The following is a 16,284-nucleotide window of genomic DNA, read 5'->3' on the forward strand; positions in this document are numbered from 1 at the left end:
TAGCTAGGGTGTAGAGAAAGATCAACATAATTAAGGTAAGTCCATTCAAAAGTGTAACCGCAGCAGGGAAGAAGCTGTCCTTATGTCGGTTGGTACGTGACCTCGGATTTTTGCATCTTTTTCTCAACAGAAGAAGGTGGAAGAGAGAATGTCTGGGGTCTGTGGGGTCCTTAAGTATGCTGGCTACTTTACTGAGGCAGTGGGAAGTGTAGACAGGGTCAATGGATGGGAAGGTGGTTTGCATGATGGATTAGGTTACATTAATGACCATTTGTACTTTTTGCGACCTTGGGCAGAGCGGGAGCCATACCAAGCTGTGGTACAACCAGAAACAATGCTTTCTGTGGTGCATCTGTAAAAGTTGGTGAGAGTCATAACTGACATGCCAAATTTCCTTAGTCTTCTGAGAAAGTAGAGGTGTTGGTGGGCTTTCTTAACTATAGTGTCGGCACAGGGAGATCAGGACAGTTTGTTGGTGATCTGGACACCTAAAAACATAGAGCACTCAACCTTTCTACTTTGTCCCTATTGACGTAGACAGGGGCATGTTCTCCTCCATGCTTCCTGAAGTCGATGACAATTTCCTTCATTTCGTTGACATTGGGGGAGAGATTACTATCGTCACACCAGTTCACCAGATTCTCTATCTCATTCCTGTACTCTGTCTCATCATTGTTTGAGATCCGACTCAGTACAGTGGTGTCATCAGCAAACTTGAAAATTGAATTGGAGGGGAATTTGGCCACGTAGTCATAGGTGTATAAGGCATATAGTAAGGGGACTGAGAACACAGTCTTGTGGAGCACCAATGTTAAGGATGACCACAGAGGAGGTGTTGTTGCCTATCCTTACTGATTGTGGTCTGTGGGTTAGGAAGTTCAGGATCTAGCCGCAGAGGGAGGTGCAGAGGCCCAAGCCACGGAGTTTGGAGATGAGTTTTGTAGGAATAATTCCTTGCTGTGTGCATCTGTGGCCCATCGGCTACCAGCCATTGCCAAGTTGCCTTGGCTCCAAGGAAGGTGCATTTCAGCCCAACTACAGGTTAAAACTTATCACTGCCCATCCCTGGTTATATATGCTCCGTCTTTCTGGTTGAGCAGTCTTTTCTCAAAGTTGACCTTCAACATCTTGGGTTTCTCTGGATGGCAGGAGTTTGTTCCTGCACAGGAATACACAGCTGCTGTGTTGTTGCTCTGTTGCTGAAATTTTATCATGTAACTTTGACCAGTTTACAGCCCATCCCCCACTCTGCTGTTTCCTGCTGTGATTGCTGTACTGGTTCCACTGGTTTTTCAGCTTCAGACACAAACTGGTTCCTGATAGAGATTCACTCTCTTGAGCTGAAGCACATTCCTAGACCTGTTCTGGATTTTTTGGTAACGCCCACCTTTGCTTTCTTCTTTTCCTGCCCTGCAATTAATTCTGCGTCCCTCCTGGACCTTTGTGCTAATAGAAATTTCTCCATCAGTTAGCTCCGATACTTTTCTCTTCAAATAGTTTCTGGACTTCACTCACTTGCCACTTCTATTTCTGAGCCTGGATGACAGTTCATTGGTGCTCCATGTCAACACCACCCAGCCTACTTATCCAGATTTATCCCACCACAAAACCTTTGACTTTAACTCTGGACTCCCACCTATCATTTCCTCTCTATTCCTGGTTTATTATCAAAACATTCAAATCATAAACATTGTTTTGTAACCAGGCCTAAATAACTTGTCTCTTCTCCCGTCAATGCACATTGATAAACAGACCTGTCATTTTTATTCCTATTTTTGTCTACTCATTTTTATCCCTCTCCTGTCATCCTTGTTTGGTACTCTGCCCTATCCTTACCCAACTCTTCATTATGACTTGAACTTCCTACTTTCATGCTGCCATCCCAGGTTTGATTCCTTCTTGGATTGGCTGACAACTTCCCTCCGTGCCTCTCGTCATCCTTCAGAGGACACATCAATGGACTCATTGCTGCCACCTAATGCGCAGGATCCGCAACTGACTGATACTTCCTGCCCAGTGTGCTTGCTGAGGGATAGTCTTGTCAACTCAACTCATCTCTCCCATGGTTGAGCCTGTGACTCTGCCAATGGATCAACTCTCACTGCAGTGTGTAACTGTGAACAAGGCCAGTGCCATGAGCTCCTTGTGGATGCTTGCATCGATATCATGGCATTGACAGAAACCTGCTGGGTGAATCAACCTCCCAAATAGAAGCTGCCATCTCCCCTGCCCCATCCCCACCTGGCCACACCTTTCACCAGTCGCCTTGCGACTTTTGCAGTGGTTTTTTTTTACTAAATCACGCCGTCATTTCTTCCCCGCTCTTTGGAGAAATGCTCCATTTTTAAGCATTTCACCTTTTTCCACCTCTCTTATGTCTCTGACAATTCTCATTACCTATCACCCAACCAAGCAGCATGAAATGTTTTCACCAAGATATCCTTGTTACTTTCTTCCCTCAGCCTCAGCAGTGAGCAAGTTCTTGTTCTCAATGATTTCAGCCTTTGTGCTGTCTCTCCTGTGAGTTCCTATCCTCCCTAATCTCTCCTCCCCTTCATGTAAATTCCTCAACGGATATTCACGACCATCCCCCGCACCATGGTAGTTTTCATGGCCTCACTATTCACATTGTATCAATCATAGTTAAGGCTATCTCTAACCTCTTCCTCATATTGTTCTACACCCACGTTCTCCTTCCCCTTCCCAACCGTACTTCCTTCTGTGCCTAAACCAGAAATAAACTTTGACCCAATTCACTTTTGCAAGCTGTGCTTGCAAAAGTCTGACTGACTCTGATCATATTTTCAACATGACATTCCCGCAACTCCAATACACTCAACCTCACCCTCATCCCAACCTTTGATGCCCTAATCCCTATGAAGGACATTACTGTCTCTCTCAACCTAACGATTTCCTAGGCACGGCTCTCATTTCCACTCTGAATGCAGACTCCATCTTGTAGCATCATTCTGGAATGAAAACAAAAGTCCTAGCTTCTATTCTTAATTAGAAACCATCTAATTAAACCCTTACTCCTGTCTCCACCAGCTTCAACTGCAATAGTAAGTGCGAGATGCTCCTTGTGACTGAGATTTTTTTTTAATTCATTTATGGGGCATGAACATCACTGGCTGGCTGGCATTTATTGCTCACCCCTAGTTGCCCTTGTGAAGGTGGTGGTGAGCTGCTGGTTGAACCGCTGAAGTCCGTGTGCTGTGGGTTGACCCACAATGCCATTAAGATGACCCAGCGGCAGTGAAGGAACAGTGCTATATTTCCAAGTCAGGGTGGTGAGTGGCTTGGAGGGGAACTTGCAGGTGGTGGTGATTGAATTCACTCGCCTGGCATATCTATTTCCAAGCTTGGATAATAGTTTATTAATGCTGCATGTCCACACCGGATTTATCTCATCACAAAACCATTTTAACTCTGGACTCCCACCTATCATCTCCTTTCTATTCCTGGTTTACACCTAAAACGATCATATCCACAAGATTGATTAGCTACGTCTGTTGCTCTCCTTCCTTTCACAAGCCCATTGCATTAAATCATTTCCTCTACTGCACGCCCCTCTCCCAACCCTAACCTGGAAATCCTGTCTTTCTTCAGTTTCTCTCCTATCTCTCCTTATGCTCTCTCGTTCACTCACCTTGTCCATGAAAGCCACCTCCTGTTCTTTCGCTCCTGTCCCCACTGAACTGTTAACTATCGAATGTCTGTTCCTTGTGCTATGTTAGAGTAGTATTAACTTTTCTCTCTGTTCAGGTACTGTTCCTCTGAATCTTCCATCATCACCCATCTCTTCAAAGAAACAACGCTTGACAACCTCCTGAATTGTTGCTAAATAATGGCCCATCTCCAACCTCCCATTTCCTTTCCAAAGTCCTTCAACATGATGTTGCCTCCTAAATCTACGGTCACTTTTCTTGGCACTCCATGTTTGCATTCATTATCACCCAGCTGACTATAATCACAGAAGAAATAGAATAATAGAATCTCTACAGTGCAGAAGGAGGCCATTCAGCCCATTGCATTTGCATCAACCACAATCCCATCCAGGCCCTACCCCTGAAACCCCAAGGGACAATTTAGCATGGCCAATCCACCCAACTGCACATCTTTGGACTCTGGGAGGAAACTGGAGCACCCGAAGGAAATCCATGCTGACACAGAAAGAATGTGCAAACTCCACACAGACAGTAACCCAAGCCAGGAATCAAACCCAGGTCCCTGGCACTGTGAGGCAGCAGTGCTAACCACTGTGCCACCCATATTTGATCCTGAGATGTGTTTCTGACCACAAATCACTAGGCCACCTATTTCTACCTCTGCAACATCACCTGGCTCCACCATGTTTCAGCTCACCTGACCCTGAACCTTCATCTATGCCATTGTTTCCTCTAGCCTTGTGAGTCTTGGAGGCTGTGTAGTTCAGCTGGGTATGGGGTGATGGCTGATTGGGACCTGAAGCAGGAAGGAATGAGGACAACTGAGTTGGATTAGCTGAGGTTTACAGATGAAGAAAGGTTGACCAGGAGGGTTTGTGGATGACAGAGGCATGGACGAGAGTGACAGCAGTAATTAAGCTGTGTTAGGAGCAGAGATATCCGGTTTAACAGAGGTGAATTAGATAGTCAATGTGATAGAGAACACAGAGGCCCGAAATTTCTGACTGTTCTCGCCGACGGGATCTTCTGGTCTCGCTGATAGTGAACCTCACCACAGGTTTCCCAGCGTCAGGGGAGGGGGTGCATAAAACAGGAAATCCCACTGACAGCGGCAGGATCAGGGAATTATGCCACCGGCCAATAGAGGCTGCCACGGCTGGCGTGAAGCACGCCGCAGATGTGCGTGGGAAATCCTGCTGATAGACGTGAAAGCCCAGCTTTGGAGCAGATTGGGTGCTGGTGTTACAGTCTACTCCATCCGTGTCAATGACTGGAGACGATAGAGTCAGTGGCAAACGTATGTTATTTAATGAAGGGAGCAATAGCTGCTATTTTTTGATCATTTAGCTGGAGAAAGTTTAATCTAATCCAGATTTTGAATATTGAGTAAGCAATTTGACCAAGTAGAGGCAGTGGAGGAGTTGGGGATATTAGTGGAGAGATGAAGGTGGGTGTCATCAGCATACACAAGGAAGCTGTCTCCATGACATGGAATGATGGGTGTGACTTTTTTCTAGGCCAGCAGTGCAAAACGAGCCTTTAGTGAATTGGGTGGTCCGTTTTTCGCGGCGAAGGATTCCCTTTGAGCAAAAGAGAAAACCCTTTTTTGGCAACTCGTTTCCCAGTTTCACTGTCACTTTGTTTGAACTAAAATTAAAAATCTTGGCAATAAATGAAAAACCGGCTCCAATCCACTGCGAGCCTCCAAGAAACAGTGTAAGGATGGAAAAGGGACGGAAGACTAATCCCGAGAGTTGGAGCAGCAACAGAAAGTTGAGACATCATAGTTGAAGATGTTCTGTCCGGTAGTTGATGTAACAAACGCATTAGAGCATGGGGCCTTGCACCATTTATTTTCAAAACGGCTAATTTAATTCCATTACTTGCAAATAAACGTACACAAAAAAGATTTACATTTTTATATCTGCAAGTTCCAATTAAAAGTAATGGACCATAAGTTATGTTGCTGTTTCAGATCTGCAATTTGAAGTTATTTTAATGTTGCCCAAGCCATGGGGGGGGTGCAATTCTCCAATCCCACTGCGCTGCAGAAGGCCGGGAGACTGTAGCAGAGGCTGTTTTGCGGGCTCCCTGTTGAGTGCCAAGACCTCTGCGCGTCTCCCAGTGCGAATTTCCGGCACCATCTGCTCTATGCCAGAAACCGGCTAATGCAAAAGCATATTGTAATACTATTTAAATATCCCCCCTGCCAGGACTTCCACAGCATAGGCCCCTGGCACTGCCCAAGGGGTAAATTACTAATGCCCAGGGGCATTTTGGCACTGCCCATTGGGCATGGGGCAGTGCCAAGGGCGGAGGCCTAATTGAGGTAGGGTCTAATTGGGGGTGGAGCCTCTGGGGGTGATAGGTGGGAATGGGGGGGTCCCGCTGCCGCTCTACATTTGGGCTGAGTTACAGAGGGAGAGAGGCCAGTGATCGGGGCCAACCATTGGGGTGGGGGTGAGGAGGCAGCCTGCTTGGGGGCGGGGGGGCAGCCTACTGGAGGGGGGAGTAACATCAGCATTGCGGGATGGGCGCTGGGACAGCAGGTGGGAAGGAATGGTGGGGGGATCGGGAGATCAGGTCTGCGGGGACGGGGGTATATTGAGGTGGGCTGGGGACAGGGGAGATCGAGGTTGGCCGGAGCATGTTCGGGGCCAGCAATCAGGCCTTGGGGGGGTTGCGCGGTTGGCCAGCAATCAGGAGGCCGGCAGTGTGGGGCCACTGTGCGTGCGTCAATCTCAGCACTGACAGATCAGCACATGTGCCGTAGTCCGCACAGTGCTATGCTGCTGTCCTCTCCAGTAGGAATTGGCGCTGCCACTGATCTCGGAGTGAATCATGCTAATGCAGCATATAGAATGTGAGAGGTTCATTTTGAAAACCCAGCTGAACAAACCAGTGTGATTTACTCCAGTTTTTTATCAGAATTTGACACTGAGAATTTTTTTGGGAGAATCGCCCCCAGCGAGAACTAAAATTAGTGACCCCAAATTTGTTAGTTGTATTTTGTAAATCATTTTTAATGGCTAGAAGCTTGATAAAAAAATAATTTATAGAACTGGTAGGCTGCAATTTTACTGTTCCACCTGCAGTGGGAAATGGCGTGGGCAGGGGAACGGACCGTGGAACAATCTGTTGACCTTGGGTGGGATTTTACGGTTTTGGGATAAGCGAGCTGTAAAATCCCGCCCATAGAGTCTAATGAATAGCAAACAAGTTGCAACACAGTAAAAAGTTCAAAGCAATTATATATTCTGCAAAACAAAGATATGGCTAGTATTGATATTGACTCTGAGAGACAGGAGATAAAGTAAGCTGCTGTTAACGGTTTGTTGTGTTAGATGTATTGTGGGAACTAGCAAGCGAATCGATAATGTTCTCTGGAAGACAAGGGTGTGTTAGATTTTTTTTCCAGAATAAGTCTTTAAATCACCATACTGTGTGTTTCAGGGATTTGCAGCTGGATTTATATTTGCAATCTCTGCTGACAAAGTGTGTTTTGTTTCAGGATATTGAATACGACCTTATTTGAAAGTTGGGAGATTGTTGGTCCATATCCATCATGGTGGATCTTCAACCTGCTTTTATTGTTGCTTCAGCTTTTGCATAGCTTCTGGTCATATCTCATCATAAGGATCACTTGCAGAGCTATTGCTAAAGGAAAGGTATGTTTTCCTAAACACAATCATAAAATACTGTGGATGCTGCCAATCTCTTCATCTGTGAAGTGACTATATGTTGCAATATATTTTTCCCTGGTATTCAATAAAATTACCACCTCTATAACTCAAGTTACTTCCAGTTATCTGAAAGCTAATACATGCAGTTATATCTGTGTAGTGGAACAAAATCTGACTCTGCTGCATGAATGCATTGGAACCTTCGCAAGTAGCAGCATTGCAACTGATTTGATTTGACTTGATTTATTATTGTCACGTGTATTGGTATACAGCTGAAAAATATTGTTTTTTTACGTGCTATATAGACAAAACATCTGTTCATAGAGTACATAGGGGAGAAGAAAAGGAGAGGGTGCAGGATATAGTGTTGCAGTTACAGGTAGGATGAAGAGAAAGATCAGTTTAATACCTGGTAAGTCCATTTTAAAGTCTAATGATAGCAAGAAAGAAGCTATCCTTGAGTCAGTTGGTACCTGATCTCAGGCATCTGTATCTTTTTCCTGACGGAAGAAGGTGGAAAAGAGTATGTCCGGGGTAGGTTGGGTCCTTGATTATGCTGCCTGCTTTTCCGAGGCAGCAGGAAGTGTGTAACGAGTCAATGGATGGGAGGCTGGTTTGTGTGATGGATTGAGCTACGTTCAGAATCTTTTGTAGTTTCTTGCTGTTTTGAGTAGTTTTCTTGCTGTTACTGTGTGCAGTTTTGGTCGCCACATTTGCGAAAGGATAAATTGGCCTTGGAGGGAGTACAGAGAAGGTTCACTAGGCTGATACCGGAGATGAGGGGCCTAGCCTATGAGGAGAGATTGAATAGACTGGGTCTGTACTCGTTGGAGTTTAGAAGGCTGAGGGGGGATCTTATAGAGACATATAGGATAATGAAAGGGCTGGATAGGGTAGAGGTAGAGAGATTCTTCGCGCTTGGAAAGGATAGCAGAACTAGAGGGCACAGCCTCAAAATAAGGGGGGGGGGTGCGCAGTTTAGATCGGAGTTGAGGAGGAACTTCTTCAATCAAAGGGTGGTGAGTCTCTGGAATTCTCTGTCCATTGAAGTGGTGGAGGCTACCTCGCTGAATATATTTAAGTCACGGGTAGATAGGTTTCTGATAGACAAGGGAATTAAGGGTTATGGGGAGAAAGCAGGAAAGTGGAACTGATCCACCAGATCAGCCATGATCTTATTGAATGGCGGGGCAGGCTCGAAGGGCTAGATGGCCTACTCCTGCTCCTATTTCTTATGTTCTTATGTTCTTATGATCAGAGCAAGAGCCATACAAAGCTGTGATACATCCAGAAAGGATGCTTTTTATGGTAATTTTCAAGTCTGTAGTCAGGGGGGACTAGACTAGCAGGATAATTAAGTGGAGTTATGGAGCTAGGGCCTGGGTGGTATTGTGGTAGGTGCAGATTTGATGGGCCACCTGGCCTCCTTCTGCGTTGTAGGGATTCTATGATTCTAGAAAATCAAAAGTACCACTGCAGCACTAGCCAGTCAGGTTACCCAAAGGAATTCCAGCAACTAAATAGAGATGGGGACAGTGGATTAAGTTGCTAGGTCATTTCTATGGTATTGCTTGTGAGCCAGGAGGAGTCAGAGTCCTTGCCTCCAGACTCTCTGGCAAATCATTTCCTGACCACAGCCTCTGCCATGGTTGGCCAATTCCCAATCTTTAGCTTCCTAACCCCAAGCTCCTCCTACCAAGGACAAATCTATTTGAACCAGCATGGAAAATCCCCAGCAGTCTCCACTGTGGCTCTCTCCCATTGGTCCCTGCTCCTGGCAGCTGGCCAGTCTGTCAATTTGGCGGGCAGCTGAGCGGGAGGTGGCATAAAACCATAACATTGAAATCCTGTTGTTAAATTTGGCAGCACACCCACATTCCTGGGCATCACCCCATCTCGCACAGCTGCAACTGGACTCCCCCTCTGTCGCCCTGCAAAAAATGGGGGCCATTTTTTTCCCCAGAGGCAATGTATTTCCCTTTCACCCGAAACCTCTTCCCTGGGTGATATTCTTTTGTTTGAAAGGAATTCCAAGCTGTAAAAAGTGCTAAATTAAAATCTTTTTGCTCAAATATTTACCAGCCTGGTTCTCTGGCATTGTGAAATGTTTTTTTTTAACGGCCGGGTAAAGTTTCTGTTTTTAAATATGATCTCTGGCTCAGTGTGCAGCTGCACACAATGTACTAATGAGATAGCCCAGCTGTTCATTGTGGGTCTTGGTAATGTTATCAGAGAAAGATCACAACACTAAGTAGACTAACAAGAACAAAACAGAGATTGCTCAGACAAGTAATTAAAGTTCTAGTGGCACTAATTGTAATTTGTAACTCCTTCACATTTCCAAAATTGTTGACAGCACACAACTAAATATTGCAAACAACTTATACTTGTGCTTATTCTACATATTATTTGCAGACTAAAATTAGAAAGAGATTGACTGACAACATGCTCTAGTTCTGATCAACTGGTCATCCACAACAAAGATATTTATTTGGGGTCTTTAACAAACAAATAAATGAAGGCACTTCACCGGGATGTAATCAGACGAAACAAACCTTGGTAAAGGAGCTTGGCTTTAAGGAGTATCTTAATGGAGTGGCGATGCCAGCATTGGACTGGAGTGGGCACAGTAAGAAGTTTCACAACACCAGGTTAAAGTCCAACAGGTTTATTTGGAATAACGAGCTTTCGGAGCGCTGCTCCTGTGCTCCGAAAGTTCATGATTCCAAATAAACCTGTTGGACTTTAACCTGGTGCTGTGAGACTTCTTACTGTGTCTTAATGGAGGAGAGGGAGATGTTGAAGTAGAGGAGTTGAGGGACTGTGGGGTCTACATAACTGAAATTGCAGTGGGAAGGATGAGGCAAGGTTATACAAGAGTCCACTTAGAGTCTTGAGTTGCAAAACCAAGGCAGGTGGGTGCCATTAAGATACATATCAGCCGTGATTTAATTGAATGGCAATCAATGTTACTTTCTCCTATCTACAATATGGCAGAGCTGAAAAGAAGTCATAGCACTCAACACAGAAATTATGAGCTTGGTTTTACAGGGTGCTGCAGTCCCCATGACCCTGACTAAAATGTTGGAGCAGGGAAAACCCAGTCACAAGCTTGGTGCTTCCTCCACTTCTTGTAAAATTTCAGACAAGTCGTAGGCGGGCGAGTAGCTGGTGAGAAGGCCACATGCTGGCAGGGAAGTAGACAATCCAGTCCAATTTGTACATTAATAGTATTGTTACTGTAGCTCATTAACTTTGAACATGACTGGAACAGCAGAATGTCATGTCGTACCATGCTTTCTCTTACTTTGCTTGTTTAATCTCTTCCTGGTGCAAACTCGAAAGGCTGGGAAGTGGAATCCTTTGCATGTAAGTTACACTGGTTATCACTCGACAATTGGATTTCCTAACTATTAGAGTAACTCTTTCACTCCATCCCCATAATCCTTAATATGATTTCTCTTACTGCTCCCCCAGATGCCACATTTCATCTTAAATGTGACTCATTCTTTGCATGCTAATTAAATTCATTTCAAGATTAAGTCGCCAAAATGGAGCTGCTCTGAGTATGAAGGTTACAGGTGACCCTACACTGACAGCAGTGTCACAATTAAAAGCACTGCTTTGCTGCAGTTTGGATTTTAATTGCTTCTTTAATTGCTCATGCAGCCTCTGCAGGAAAGATGTTGGGAGCTGCAGGATATTTTTAGCAAGCCTTGCCCAAATTGCTGAAATGTTTCAGCCTGGTGAGGATCTGGATACTTTGGATGTAAAAACAATACAGTGAATACTGAAAATCACAGAATCTATTCAAGAAATTGATTGAAAGACAGAATTGGTCAGCCAGTACTCCCAGGATCAAATAATTTTGAAAGGATCATATCTGAAACATTAATGATGGCGATCTGCTATATATTTCCAATATTATCCATCTGGAACTTTGTTCTTTTTATTTTTCATACAACACTTGAAGGACGGCCTATTTTAGTTTCATCAAGGCCTTTTAAATTTTTATAAAGGTTTGTTTAGAAACTGAAGAATAATTTTTTGATTAGACAAAAGCAGTTACAGGAGCAGTAGCTGATTTGGCGAAAAGATGAACGGAGTAATGTATTCAGTCTGTCTGGTGAAATAATGATACATTTTATGCCTAATTCAATTTTAATTCCCACCGACTTCAACGGAAGACCTTGCAAGACGAGTGAGATTAAAGCTCACCCCTAAGAGATGCTACGGTATATTTTGTTCTGCCTTGCTACTTTTATTAAATATTCAACCTGAAAAGGTCAAAGAGCATTATTAATGAATTTTAGGCACCAACATGACAGACCTTTGTTCATTATTTAACAGAGGAAATTAAAATAAAAAAAGATTAACACCTGCATTATTAGCAGATGGTACAGTGGCACAGTGGTTAGTACCGCTGCCTCACAGCACCAGGGACTTGGGTTCAATTCTGGCCTTGGGTGATTGTGTGGAGTTTGTATGTTCTCCCCATGTCTGCGTGAGTTTCCTCCGGGTGCTCCAGTTTCCTTCAATAGTCCAAGGATGTGTACGTCAGATGGATTAGCCAGGCAAATGTGTGGGTTACAGGGGTACAGCCTGAGTAAAATACTCTGTCAGAGACTCAGTGCAGACTCAGTGAGCTGAATAGCCTCTTGTGCATGGTAGGGATTCTATGATTCTATTACTAACAGAGGGACATCATTTAAAAGCATTAAGCATTCTTCTGCAAGTATCATTTTAAATCTTTTCTAACCTGTGGTCCTTTTGGATCTCATTTACTCATTTGTGACCTGAGATCCAAACTGAGATTCTACTGATGAGAAATAATTGTGAATTTGCAATGTCAAATCACAGATTCTGAAAGCTTGTACAACAAATTCTATCAACATGCTTTTTGTTCAGAAGATCAGCCGCAAGCTGAATTTACCTGGACCATTGGCGATTGGCTGGGTTTCAAAAGGGCTGGCAAAATGGCAGGAGGAGGTATGGAGGGGAGGGGGGCATGACATATGACCAATGATGGGCAAATTGCTGTCTCAGCCTGGGTGTCAATTATGAGCCACTCCGGAGATCAACAGGCACTTTGCCCCTGTCAGAAGGGCCTGCCATCAGATGGGAAAACTTAGCCAAATCACAATGGGCTCCTAACAAGTTCCAGAGGCAGTTTCTGACCTCTTTTTCGGAGTGTATAGGTATCAGCCGTTATCCTCCCACCTCAAAGCCAAGCCAGAAGCAAAATTGCAACTGGTACTCCATAACTCTCCAGCCCAATCAGTGGAGCCTGAATGTCAGCCTTTGATTTTTATTTTCCCATTAGATTATAGCCTCTTATTTATTTTCTCTGTTAATCAATGATCACAAATCATATCTTCATACTAAACAATCCATACAATCTTGATCTAACCGACTCATCTCAGCTGCATATTAATTTGGGTTTTTCAGAATGTAGTAGTATGTTTTTAGTTTGCATGCCTCCTTTGTGGTTAGTGCAATGACTGAACATGTTCCCTGTGCTGTAATAGCTAACTTGTTGTCCTAATCTGAATGTCAGGTATCAAAGGATGACCGAAGTGACATTGAAACCAGCTCTGATGAGGAGGATTCACCACCCTCTGCTTCAAAAAGTGGACATAACAGCACCACCAATGGGACAAATGGTTACCTAAGTGGAGGTGTTTATTCAGAGGATCATTAGCTATTTGAGTGAGAAGTACTTATATAGTGTTGCAACCCCGTTAATTGTATGTAAGGCACGGACAACCTGATATTTGATCCTGGAAGTCTTTCACGAAATGTGTTATTGAATGCATTTTATCATGTAACTCAGTATCAGATGAAGGTTTAGAAATATCAAACATTCTGATAGTGCACTGCCATTTTTCTGTATGAGAACGAATGACAATAAACATTATGTACATGTAGGCATGCTATGTGTGTATCTGTAGTCCAACTCAATGGGAATGGTATTTTCATATGTATTGTCTTTGTATATTACATTATTTATTTTTATATGTTTGAGATTTGTGGAAAAAAGGGAATTTCTCAGTGGTTTACTCTGCTACTTATTCATTGGGAAGAGTAGAAGCCATTTTAGATGAATTATGTTGTGCACAGCTCAATCTGCTGTAATCTGTGACCTGTCACATGCTGTAGGCCACTTCTAGCTCTCAAGTTCTGTGGTTTAGCCAACGGTAATGATATGTTCTGTGCTTTTTTTGTGTTTCTAATTATTTCCTTTAAAATTACTATGATATTGACAGAGGCCATCTTGTCCCCCATTGAAAGTTAAAGAAAAAAAACGAATGCCTGAGGCGAATTGCTAAACTATATAGCAAGATTACTCTGAATATGTTTCTGTGGAACAACCTAATCACCTTTGAATTTGTGACACTGATAAATAAAAAAAACCTTCTTTCTGTGCAACATTGGTGCAAAATGTCACTATTTTGTTCTTTGCTAGGCTGAAAACACCCACCTCTGTTGATACTGATTCTTAGATTGTTCCAAGAACAAGCACTTGAATGGAAAAAAATGGTATGTGTAGCTATCGAGAAACAGCAGTGTTCTGGGAGAGTGGGCTGATATGTGCCCTCTTTGTAGTGAAATAAAAAGCACTTACATCATGCTTTGTTACTCCTGGAGGTTCGTGCCATAAAGAAAAGGTGCACCTATTTGGTCCTCAATTCAATCAGGTCTGATTATTGGCAGAACCATGGAGGAGCAAAGAAGGCTAACATTTTTGAGAATCATTAAGTGGAGAAGTCTGGAAGGCACTGGTGCAGGCTCAATTGGACCTGCTTCTCACTTCTTTGGAGGTATCAAAAATGAGATCAATAGATTATTGTCAGATAAGGATATCCAGGGTTATGGAGCAAAGGCGCAGATCAGCCATTATCTGGCCGGATTGCAAAATAGGTTCAAGGGACTGAATGGTCTACTATTCCAACTTGTAGGGATTCAGATGTTCCAATGATTCATGGACATGGAACAGTCTTCTTCTTAGGCAGTCTCTCAGGATTGAGGATGACTCACTTACACTAAACTTTGATGAGTTCTGAAACAATTGATCAGTGCAATGTATGATGTGCAGACTCTACCATATATGAAGCAGGTATTGCTTTAAGGGTCGGGTATTTAAATTGCTTGGAGGTTTGTTCACTCACAACAGTTCCCCTTGGAACGTTTCCAGCGGCCTTTGGTACCATTCCAAATTAGCCTTCTCCATTTTGGTTGGTTACAGGCTAGGGTCTCCCATGAGTCTGTGGGTGTGTTTGATTGTTTCAAAGATGCTTTAAGGGCACCCCTGAAACATTTCTGATCTCAGCTAGAAGTCTCCTGCTGTAACTGACTTCTGACTAGAATAGTGAGGAGACTTGTCAGGTACACAGTGATATGTCTGGCCCGGCAAAGCTGGTTTTGAGTGATTGGTGCCTCGATGCTGGCTAAGTTGGGTTGGGAGAGGACTCTACTGTTGGACTGTCTTTCTTGCCACTGGATTTAGAGTTTCTTGTGAAAGCACAATTAGCGGTAATTCTCCAATGCTTTGAGGTGTCTGCTGCAGGTTGTCAAAGACTCTGAAACATAAAGGAGCATGGGGAATCACTACTGCTCTGTAAACCTTAATCTCAGGTTTGAGATCCTGGTCCTCTAGTATTCTTTACCTCATTCAGCCAAATGCTTAGCTGGCACAAAGGAAATGGATGAGGAAAATGGAGATGAAGTTTGGTGCGAAGACACAGCCTTGTTTTATCCCAGTTTTTACTGAGAAAGAGTTATAGTGGATTACAATTTGCATGTCAACATGGAGTAGATGAAGGATAGTGACATATTTCTAAGGGAAGCCAAATTCAAAGAGGATATTCCATTATTTTTGGAGGTTGACAAAATGAAAGGCTTTCTGGAGGTCAAAAAAAACCAGGTACTGTGGTTGGTGCCGCTCCTTGCACCTTTCTTGAATTTGCCGCAATGGGAAGAGTAGCGAGCCAACGAAAGCCACATTATTTAATGTCATGCTTTTAAAATGATACAAAGACACCACGCACTCATTAGAGATTATATAAACATGTTGTACTTTTAGTTATTAATACTAGAAACATGAGAACAGATACAAAGCTTGATGATATCAGCAGCAGGGCTGTCTGTGCTGTGTTCTGCTGCAGGTTAAAATGAAACTGATACTAGATCAAATGACACACTTTACAACATCTCCCTTTTTAAAGATATGTTGCCCTTTGCAATGTATTATAACTATTTAAAATACATGTGTTCATGTTTAGTTACCATTACATAAGTGTATAGAACTTATGAACCAAGGCCTTTAAAACATAAAGGTAATCTGTCGATACACCCAGAACTTGTGATGGTAACCTTGTCTGCAGGTTTCTTTGATTGCTCACAGTGATCCATGGGATTGTTATTCTTGGGTGTTGTTCACAGTTGCATTTGGGATCTTGTGCTAGATACTATAGGACTGCATGATGGTTGAGGAGCTGAAATGGATCCAATGTGTCCTTGGTAACAACTTGCCCTTGTGTCTTACTGTGTAATGTCTTCATAGGACCTTGGTTCTGAAAACATCCTTATAACCCAGCTGGTTGCCAAGTACATTCTGTGGGAACTTAGATAAGTTGTCTCAACTGTAAACGTAGCAATTTTGTACCTGCATTTTTATTGTGCACATTAGTCATTTTCTTTTATTGTTTCAAAGTTGCTGTCTATTTTCTGAGAAAGTTAAATGTGTCAGAGTATGTAAATTATTATGCACTTGTCTGCCAAATAGGAGCTGTGCCAGTGATGGAGTAGTTGTACTTAAAGGTATCGCCCTCAGATATGACTAATCATTCCATCAGCTACTTTATTAGATCGAGGGTAATAAGGAGAAGAAATAATGTGATTGATATTGCACTTTTAACAGATATCCTGAAATG

At 43.2% G+C, this 16,284-nt stretch overlaps 1 protein-coding gene across 3 annotated transcripts in view; it reads left to right on the plus strand.

The window, feature by feature from the left end:
• Positions 1–13,768, plus strand: part of cers6 (ceramide synthase 6) — a 259,805-nt gene extending 246,037 nt beyond the window's left edge. For 2 of the 3 annotated variants that reach the window (XM_080199211.1, XM_080199209.1), the window contains exons 9-11: positions 7,180–7,336; positions 10,697–10,720; positions 12,909–13,768. In XM_080199211.1, coding sequence (XP_080055337.1) covers positions 7,180–7,336; positions 10,697–10,720; positions 12,909–13,052 — 325 coding nt within the window. In that variant the 3' untranslated portion in view covers positions 13,053–13,768. The remainder of the gene's footprint in view (positions 1–7,179; positions 7,337–10,696; positions 10,721–12,908) is intronic. The other variant, XM_080199210.1, reaches the window with a different exon arrangement.
• The last annotated feature ends 2,516 nt before the right edge of the window (positions 13,769–16,284 follow it).

Source organism: Carcharhinus amblyrhynchos, chromosome 11 (genome assembly GCF_965287045.1).
Source record: "Carcharhinus amblyrhynchos chromosome 11, sCarAmb.v2.hapA, whole genome shotgun sequence".
Classification (NCBI taxonomy): Eukaryota; Metazoa; Chordata; class Chondrichthyes; order Carcharhiniformes; family Carcharhinidae; genus Carcharhinus; species Carcharhinus amblyrhynchos.